Source organism: Musa acuminata, chromosome BXJ3-8 (assembly GCF_036884655.1).
Source record: "Musa acuminata AAA Group cultivar baxijiao chromosome BXJ3-8, Cavendish_Baxijiao_AAA, whole genome shotgun sequence".
Classification (NCBI taxonomy): Eukaryota; Viridiplantae; Streptophyta; class Magnoliopsida; order Zingiberales; family Musaceae; genus Musa; species Musa acuminata.
In genome coordinates, this window is record NC_088356.1 from 36,791,287 (window position 1) to 36,801,685 (window position 10,399).

The following is a 10,399-nucleotide window of genomic DNA, read 5'->3' on the forward strand; positions in this document are numbered from 1 at the left end:
CCCATCACAGCCTCCTACGAGAAGCGAGTGGAAACCATTCTGGCGGACCGCAAGATAAAGCTACCCAACGGAGCTGAGCAGACAGAGTACTTAGTGAAGTGGCGAAAGCTTCCCCGAACTGAAGCCAGTTGGGAGCCTGAAGATGCCCTGCGACATGAAGAAAAAGTCATCAACAACTACTAACAAGCGTCGACGAGGGCGTCGACAGTTTAAGTGGGGGAGAATGTCATGAACGGTCGTCGTGCACCCGCAACAACTCCGTTCAACGAACCGTTCGTCGCTCACACCTACATGTACAGCTGCTTGACAGCATGTTTTCTCTTGGTTTTTGGTCATTTTGCTTGTAAAAATGTAAGTTCGAACAAGCTACAGCGTTACAAAGCGATCGCTCACCGAACCGAGCAAAACAGCCCTAAAACAGCTCCGTTTTCGCGTGCCACGGGCTGATTGCGGTAATCTGCCTCCGCTCACCAAAACCTCAACCATCTCAGCCCCTTTGAACCCCCCGGGTGGCACAGGGCTGGATGGGGCTTCGGTTATATACCGGGCGTTGAACTCTCTTTCGCAAGTTCGCACGTGGCCTTTACGGGAACTTGTTTTCGTGCCCGGGACCAGGTGAGCGGTTATTTGTGGGCTTGCAACTATTCGTTCATCCTTCTAAAGCCTTGTTTTCTCCCTCTCCCTCTTTTCTCTTGTGCATGCAAGGTGCTCGCTGAATTGCTTGTAAAGCTTCCCCTTTTCGCGAGACTTCGGGACTTGTCTGTTGCTCGTTCTTTCGAACTAACCAACTTTCTCTTTTACAGGTCCTTCGGGACCTGCGAGAGGTTACAAGTGGGCTGATCCTTGCAGAGCAATATCGCAAGGGCGAAGCACGACTTAGGCAACGCAAGCTAAGTTCACGTCTTTGCCACAAGGGTGACTCGCGACTTAGGCAACGCAAGCTAAGTTCGCGTCTTTGACCGCAAGGGTGCCTCACGCCTTAGGCAATTCCAGCTAAGACCGTGACAATATGGCAGCACAAACGTTTAAAAGAGTGGGGGTCAGGATTGTTACGTGCCTGCCTCCATGTCAACCAACTGCAGGTTGCAGCACACTTGTGTGTAATTCAAACAAAACCTGACTTAAGGTGTGGAACACTTGAGAGCAGCTAATAATAATAGGTTAGCTTGAAACTTTGACTTGTTTGATTTATGTGACAAAGATGCACTAAACCACCATACAATTTAAGAGACAGGAGAAGAAAAGAGGGTCGGAGATAAGGAGTGAAAAGATTTTACTACAAGTTAGTTATAAATTGAGGGATATATATCTATTTACAAAGGGTTATTATATAACTTAGGAATATTCAAAGCTTTTAACATTGAGTCGTAAACAATAAAAATGGATTACAAATAGTAATTTCCTTATAATATCATATTTTTAGACTTGTAATTAGTTTGGTTGAGGTTATGAGTTTATTTATATCATTTATAGTGTTTTAAAAGTATTTTTTTGTTTTGGTGGCAAAAATACTATAACAGGCCAAAAACATTGTAACAAACAAGAAAATTTTTTTAGAGATAATTTAGGTATTTTTAAAATTAGAGGTACTAATTGAAAGAATAAAATGGGGGATTCGGATTGAGAAATACTTAAAATATGAGTGTTCTTTTAGAAAAACAAAGAATATATAGCAATTAAAAATAAATAAATTAATTTTTCTTTAGGTTAACTATAGTAATTTAAGGCTAATATAATTGCAGAATTAGCTATTACGAGGAAGAAGATATAATTTAACATGAAGGTTTAAGCTTACAATTTTGACAATCATGGTAAAGCTTGTACTTTAATTAAAAATAACAATGGTATATAAAATTGAACATAAAATTTTAAAATATTAATGTGTGATTTTCTTTTTCAAATCGTATTTGGCTTGTCTATTACATTGCAAATCTTTTTTTTTTTCCATCATTTTACATCATCTCTAGTCATTAAGAGGAGAAGGAAATGAAGGAGTAAAAAGATTTTTATTACAAGTTATAAATTGACGATATATATATATATATATATATATATATATATATATATATATATATATATATATATATATATATATATATATATATATATATATATATATATATATATATATATATATATATATATATATATATCTATTTACAAAGGGTTATATAACTTTGGAATATTCAAAGTATCTAACATTGAGTTGTAAATAACAAAAATAGATTACAAATAGCAATCTCCTTATAATATTATATTTTTAGGCTTGTAGTTTTTTTAGTTGAGGTTATGATCCTATTTATAGTGTTTTCAAATAGACTTTATAGTATTTTCGTTGTGATAGCCAAAATACTATAATACGTCAAAAACACTGTACTGTAACAAACAAGAAATTTTTTTAGGGACAATTTAAGAATTTTTAAAATTAAGGGTGCTGTTTGAAAGAATAAAATAAGGGATACCGATTAAGAAATACTTAAAATATGAGTTAGAAAAATAAATAATATATAGTAATTATAAAATGAAATAATTATTTTTTTCTTTAGTTTAACTATAGTAATTTAATGCTAATATAATTGGAGAATCAGTTCTACAATCATAGTAAAGCTTGTACTTTAATATCGCATTGACGTTATTAAAGATTCATGTTATTACACTCTTTTTCATGCTTCCTTAATGTGATATTTAGAATGCAGTTAACATAAATGTTCTTTTTATTGTTGGAGGCTAATGGCAAGTTTAGGCTAATATTTATTTAGTTTTGTTGGGTAGGATGTTCATGAACACAGTTATATGATCGACAATTTACACAAAGTTCCACAAAAGATAAGGAATGATCGAAGATATTATCCATCTTTCAAGGCAATAATATATGATTGCATTGTACAAATAAAATTACAAAAAAAATAATAATAAAATACTTCATAAATTTTTTTTTCTTTTTTTTCATGGGATTGAGGTGGAAAGAGAGTCCCAACTCAAATTGTATTAGCAATGTGTAATTGGAGTTTACATATGTTTTTTATGCCTGCATTTTATATGAAGCCATTGAATGACACGATTTATATTTTTCCTCATCCTCCTCTAAGTTATTTACATATAATAGATTTTAGAATGATAATATTAATAAATGAACTTTATGTATTGATTACATTTATATTATTCTTATAGGTAAATATTATTGCTAGATGGATATCCTAACACGATGGGTGGGTTATTTGGGCCATATAAAGAAGTCAAATATTATTTGCTCGAATTCCAACAAGGCTTTGGACCTCCAAGTTATCAACAAGCGTTCGATGAAGCGTCAGAAATATACCGAAAAAGAAGTGAAAAATATGTGAAGAATATGCCAAGCTATCCATATGAAAAGCAAGTGCAAATTGTGGTTGCGACGATGATTTTACATAACTAAGCAAGAAGATGTGAAATTAATGATACTCATGAGGGTGATACAAAGTCTAATAGCAATGTATTTTATGACATGGCTAATTTGCAGTGACCAAATAGTCGTAAACTTAATGAACAATGTATCTTAATGTAATGATATGATTAGGAAGAAATCAACATGATTTATATCTTCAAATATTATTTTATATATATTTCTATGATTATATTTTTTATTTATTTATTATATATTTGGGCCATACAACTTTTACTTATTAATTAAATAAAAAATATGTATGTAATTTTGAATAAATATTAAAAATATTAAATGAAAACTACATTTTTGAATATACATTATCATAAATGTTGTTGTTTAGTAAAATCGTATTTCAAAAGTTTATAATTCTCCATTTGAGATCAAAGAGTATATATATATATATATATATATATATATATATATATATATATATATATATCATGAGGTTGATAAACTTGAAAGAGAAAATAAAAGGAGATATTCCGAGTGACGGGGTTCTCCATATTCACTCCTTTCATAATCATCTTGTTTTGATTGGAAGGGCCTCCTTTCAAGATGAGAAAGCGACCCTTATGCCTGCCCTTCTCGATCGGCTTCATGAAGGAAGAAGAAGAAGATCTTACTTGATTTTGGACTCTTGGCTGTCAAAAAAAGATCTTATCAATGCATTCAAGAAATCATGATACAAGGTAAAGAAGAATCTCGATAAACCGTGTGTTGTTATGAGATATCTTCATATATAATTCATCATTTTGGCATAGGACTACTACGGTGGTGGAGTGAGCCCGTAATGGAAAATGACAATTATCATGGTTTGCATGATTTTATTGTTGCTTTCACAATGGGAGGTACAAACTCGGCTTTGTCGAGATACGATTTATCGTCGCTTTGACAATGGAAAGCCAATGTGGATACATTTTGGTCTTTGACTTATTCCACATATAAGACTTCCCTTATCGGTCTCAATACCTTATGGTCTTTGATTTTATTACAAAAATATATATATTTTTTTTAATACGATGATAATAACAAACTATACAGATCTTTTTACATCTGGAAGCATTATGTATGTATTTCCCCATTACCACCGCAAGATTATTTCAAGTGTCATTGATGATTATAATCAAATCTTTGGATCTATGTTATAATACAAGTGTTATTATAGTTATTCATGATTATAAATCATCTTTCAAGTGTTATTATAATACAATCCACTAAAACATTTATCTCACAAGACATATCACTCATGACAATGACTATATTAGACAGAAAATTACAGAGTTGAGATGAAATTTCTCGGTTTTAATGTGTATTGGCTATAGTTGTTTATGCACTAAATGCTTGCCACTCATGATAATTCATAGAGATTATATTCAAAGCAGTCACAGAATTCCAATATGATATATCTTTTATATTCAGAGATTAGTCAACTCATTATATCAAGATTGATACCACACCAAATGGATTATCTAATCAAAAGATGAGGATGAATTGTCAGAATAAAACATCCTTGGCATACTGTATACACGTCAAGAACCATTTGGCTCCACACATACATTTGGACTCTTTTGTACTTTCTCGAGCTTGATTATGACCTCATGGAGCTCCAAACACAGCCTAGACACTTCAGGATTGCTCCAATAAGTGCCAATCCTCTCTACAAGCAATTTACAAGGATGATTATCGTCTAATGGAGGAAGCTCTCTTGGCATTCTAGGAACAAGAAATGGGTGCTGAAGCAGCTGTGGAATTCGCCATCTCTCCTTGCGGTCCCATGCAAGACAACTTTGCATAAGATCAATAAGCCAAGGATTGGAGACCCGCTCATATACAATCTCATGGTTCCTATCTGTAACAACCTTGAACTTGGCCCAAAAAGTCTTGTATTCTGCAAAAGGTGTTTTGCCATAGACCATTTGGTAGAGAATGCAACCAAGAGACCAGATGTCAGATGGGCGCCCACACTTGATAATGTTTCCGTTTGAGTCACACTCATTACACATGAATGCCTCCGGAGACATGTAGTTTAGGGTTCCGACCTGCAGTGAAGCAGCCAACAGTAGTGCTACTACCTTTCCAATACATAGAAAGAAAAGAATTCAAAATAAAAATAGCTAGAGCTCTTTTGAACCTGTGCATCTCGCTGTATGTTTGTGGTATCGCTCATTATAGCTTTGGCGATGCCAAAGTCAATAAGCTTGAGTGAGCCCCTGACCAGTAGAAAGTTGGCAGGCTTCAGATCAGAGTGCACAATACGCTCCTCATGTATTGTATTAACAGCTTCAAGCATTTGCTGCAAATCATCAGATGTATATTTTAGGAACTGAACAACAAATGTAGATGACATTGATTAACATATAAACACATCCACTCACTGAGATGGTGCAAATCACATAGCATGTAAAATATTTAGTAATTAAGCCTAGCATCAGATTTTTTTCCTCTTAAATATTAGCTTCCTGCACTGCTTAACCAGACAATTTGCCCTCCTCAAATTAGACTCCTATGTTTTGGACCCAAAATCAGCTAATTAAGGAAAATGATGAATTACCTGCCAATAAAATCGTAGCCAATTCTCATCTATTTTACAACCTGAAGTATTGATCTCCTTCCACTTCTGTGAAAGCATGTGAGCTAGATCTATTTCTCCATACTCAAGCACCATGTAGATACACTCATCATCCTTCACTCTCTTGTCCTTGATATTCACAGATTCATCGGCAACTTCTTGAAATAAAGTTTTATCTGTCACCTGCATATCATACTCACAAGCATTTATGGTGAGAAAATACCTTGAGAAAATCCATAGATGACTGAAAAGTGTTTGTTGGCCCTCTGTACAATATATAATCCAGAGTCTAGCTTGAGTTATGAGGATTGCCATGACCATTGCAACATATAAGTTATCCTGCATAACGCAGCAAGGCATTTTTGTGCTAGAAAAAGTTGGGTATGCCCATGTACCATGAAACCTTGGAGTTAACTAAAGGAAAATTTTAATTTTGCTTTCTTTTGCATGATGTATTGCTTCTCTAATTATTAAGATGAAAGTATAAACCGGAAGCACTGGAATAAATCATCAACAGGATGCAGTTTAAATCAAATGTCAAAAAATGGGAAAGATCCTTGTGGACCAATAACAAATATATTATCTGAGCTCATACAAGAAGAGTATGAAGAAAGAGCCGGTTAACTGAAAGATTAAAAACTTTTAGTATTTACGTGCAATTTAAAGAATGAGATCAGATGTATTAATTTTTTTTGTCTTTGATTCTTTTATATAGAAAGAAACTGATGGTCGCTTCTTTACATTTACCTTGCAGAAATGAAGTTTTTTTGGAGGAGATGGCTTGAAACATCATAGTTCTTGAATCAAATACACATTACACCATTTGTTAAAAAGATTTTGGCAGGTAGGAAGTGTTAATTTCCAAACACACAAATTTATTGTCTCAGTTTCTACTTTAATTTTTTTACAAAAAAACAACAGAAACATTTTCACAAAGAAATTCTCAAACACATCTGATGCCTCAGTTTTCATCTTTTCTTGTAGCACAGGAAGCACAAAACAAAAGCAATGCCGAACAGGCTGTTCGTCATCCTCTCTACTTTAGGCAAAACAAGAATAACCCAGATTGAGTCAATGCATACACTTTTCACTGAATCCTGTACTTGCAGATAGGTAGATTGAATTTGAACAATATCAATTGATGAACTCTGTCCAGTTTTTTTTTTTCTTTTTCCTTCCCAGGAGTGACCATTGTTGAAAATTGGCAAATACCAAATAATTAACTTAGAAGTGGCAAATGCATTGTTGTCAGAATAGTTTATAGACTAGGCATGAGATCCATCCAGAGTTTGAATAACTAAGTCCATGGTAAAGTTTAAAAGCAATATACGTACATGTTCAATGATACATGTCAAGGCTGATAGCAAAAGTTTCAATATGGTGTCCAATGGATGGTAGACAAACTAAATAGTCAAAGAGCTGACCTCTATAGCACACATCATACTTTGGAATTTAATAAGATAATTAATAATAATATATATTTTCTTGTCTTCATATGCAATTTCTGGCAAGTAACCTAATAAACCCCAACCAAGAGAACTTGGGGGCAACCTATCAATTAAAAATCATTCTTCAAATGTATTCTTACATACATGAGTTCTGATCAGGAGAGAAGTTAATGCTTGAGTATAATTATGAAGCATCAAAATTTAATTCAAGCAGTATATCTTAAGAAAGGAACATCTGCAACCACAATGTGCAATATGACCATATGTTTTTCAGATGCTACCCGTTAGTGTCAAAATAAGATAATTTAGATCTATGCAGCAAAAACTTAGGCAGAAAAAATTGTTGCTTTCACATACGAATCATCATGTAGAGCCAATAATGCCATGTTTTTTAATTCATATAAACAGGATAATTATTTTGCAAGTTCTTTTTTTTACCTCATAGTCAATAAGTTGAATAATGTTGCTCTTTCCCTTCAACTTGTTCAGATACTCAATCTCTTGACAAAATCCATAGGCAGTGGGATAGTCACGTCCTTTAAGCCTTATCTTCTTCAAAGCATATATAGTACAATCTGATGATATTACCTTGTGAACTTCACTGCTTCCTCCACTTCCTATCTTACCAAGCTTTTGATAAAGCTTCCCATTAACTTTGAAAAATACATTTGGATCATACTTCTTTTTATGGCGAGACTTCTCAACTTTGCTTGACTGAGAAGGGCATACTTCGATATTTGAAGATGGGTTATTTGTCAATGGAGCTTGAGATGGCAGATAGTTAGCATCACCACAAAGCCCTTTCTCCTTAACACTTTCAGCCAAATGAAGATTGTGTTGATGATCAGTATCCCAATCACAGCCATTCTTGATAGCCCCTAGCTCTTCCATAGGAACATGATCCTTAATACTTGATGACACCTCTTTAGCAGAAGAAGACACTTGAGTTAAGAAGGAAGTCTGCCCAGCTGGCTGAGCATGTGTGGACTGAAATGTTGGACCCGTGTTAACCGACAATGAAGTGACACATGAAGAATCCAGAACTGAACATCTAGCCATTGGTTCCACATAACACTGATCATGCTTAGGTTCTTTTGTATTTTCTAACAAGCTAGTGCCTCCAAACTTCATGCTGGTCCCAAACACCTCCAGATTTCCATGATTTTGCAGCTTTAAATCCTGATCATTTGTCCCCACCTGAGTTCCCAAGTAGCTCTCCACCCCTGTCAATGCGAGAGAATGCAAGAAAGAAGAAATGGTCTCCATTTTACCATCAGTGTTCAAGTGTGTACCTAGGCAAAAGTAAGAGAGACAAAATGAACTAAAATCTCATCTAACCCGGACTCCGAGAGTTCCAGTCACTGAGAATTAGTTTAAAAATTCACATACTCTGAAAAGTTAAAATTTCCTTCTTCATATCATTGTCCATTAATGCATGTGGAGGTGGCACTTGAGATGACATAACTACCAAGGAGGACTGCTTTCGATCAGCCATCAAGTCAAAGTTGCTCTTCTGCAAGCCAAAAGAGCTTGCTTTATCATCCCCAGCAACAGTTAAAGTTTCAGTAACCGAAGGGGGGTTGATCGAGGCATCCTCCAGCAGACCAGCCACAGCAATTGCACGGTTTTCCCTCTGATCAATTGGTGCTTTCACTAACCTCCTTACTCCGACAATCGATCCAGTCGGTAGAACAGCCTTTGCAGTCTCGTTCGTGGTTATGGTAGACATCGAGGCCATGCTGTCCGATGGCTCAGTTTGAGGAACCAAGACACGAGTCGCCCGACAGATTTTAGACTCCATGCCACCTGAACACCTCTCAGAAAATAAACAAAAAGAACATCAAGAAACAAATAAAAAGCCAAAAAATCATCAAGTACAGAACCAAAAACCCTAACTTTTTACCCAACATCAAGCAAAACTACTTCAAATCCCCCAGTGTACACTCGAGACAAACTCTTTTGCTAAAATAAAGCATGAATAACCCTGATCCACTACGGAGCAACCTTCTTTGACAAACACCAAGCAAACCTACTATCAATTTTGTTTGGTAGCTATGAAATGAACCGATATAGGGCAGACGAAAGACAAAAAGAACAATGAAGTAATATTACCAAGACGTCTGTGGCGCTTGAAGACAGCATGAGCCTGACGGAGGAACTCGGGGGGAGAGAAGGTGCATGAGGAAGAGGAGGAAGAGTGGGTGAAGTTGGCGTCGGCGGCGCTGGGACGGTCCGAAGCCGGAGGCGCCTGAAGGTTAGCCTTCCGATCCATGCGCGTCGGAGCCCAACGGCATCTCGCCGGGGACCGAAGGCAGCTAAAGGGCGGCGGACAGGTGGCTCGGGACGCAGAGATCGACTGCGGAAATATCCTCTCCTCGTCCGAATCGCATCGTCTCCGACACTGGTGGAAGTGAGCAAAGGGGAAGGGTAGCTTTTAAAAACGAGCGGAACTCCGCTGCATTACTCATCCTACCCCTTCGTTATAAGCTTTAAGATGCGTGCATAATTTATTGTCTCGATTTTTATATTTTAAAAAGTTAAATTGGTAATTAAGAAAGTAAAACAATTAGCTTTATTTATCGTGTATTTTATTAACGAAAATATAAAAATAAAATGATAAAAAAATAATTTTAACATTTGATGGTGTCATCGTTGGCGTCAGTGGCAATGCCATTGCCTTGTTTCCGAATGCCTTTCGATCCATCTCTCCCTTCACCTTCCCAACCTCTCCTTCATCGTCGTCGTCACCCCCTTCGTCCCCTCCCAGGTTAAAGTGCTTCTCTTATTGTCTAATTTATCAGCACTAGGACGATGATGTCGCCAAAAGTGGCTCCGTCGTCCTCAACCCGCTAAGAAAGATTCCTCTAACGACCTTAGATTCATAACCTTCATTAACAATTCCGTAAACGATGCCAACGAAGGTCCCTCGATTCATAACCTTCATACTATTAATCAAGC

General features: G+C 35.9%; 1 protein-coding gene across 2 annotated transcripts; it reads right to left on the reverse strand.

Moving 5' to 3' along the window:
- Positions 1-4,858: 4,858 nt before the first annotated feature.
- Positions 4,859-9,866, reverse strand: LOC135645047 (serine/threonine-protein kinase MPS1-like). 2 transcript variants are annotated; one of them, XM_065163090.1, is made up of 6 exons: positions 9,554-9,866; positions 8,831-9,247; positions 7,880-8,733; positions 5,976-6,176; positions 5,556-5,717; positions 4,859-5,463 (listed from the first exon to the last, which is right to left on the reverse strand). In XM_065163090.1, the coding sequence occupies exons 1-6, from the start codon at positions 9,711-9,713 to the stop codon at positions 4,954-4,956; spliced, it is 2,304 nt and encodes a 767-aa protein (XP_065019162.1). In that variant the 5' UTR covers positions 9,714-9,866; the 3' UTR covers positions 4,859-4,953. The 2 variants fall into 2 exon arrangements, with proteins under 2 accessions (XP_065019162.1, XP_065019161.1); XM_065163089.1 differs by having other exon boundaries at positions 7,880-8,664; positions 9,554-9,853.
- Between the last annotated feature and the right edge of the window lie 533 nt (positions 9,867-10,399).

What these genes read in the sequence shown, in the direction of transcription:
- LOC135645047 (XM_065163090.1), bottom strand. Translation starts at nt 9,713, where the DNA reads ATGGATCGGAAGGCTAACCTTCAGGCGCCTCCGGCTTCGGACCGTCCC. An exon ending in GGAAATTTTAACTTTTCAGA is followed by an intron (nt 8,734 to 8,830) that starts GTATGTGAATTT and finishes ACTTTTGCCTAG; the next exon opens with GTACACACTTGAACACTGAT. An exon ending in ACATACAGCGAGATGCACAG is followed by an intron (nt 5,464 to 5,555) that starts GTTCAAAAGAGC and finishes GCTTCACTGCAG; the next exon opens with GTCGGAACCCTAAACTACAT.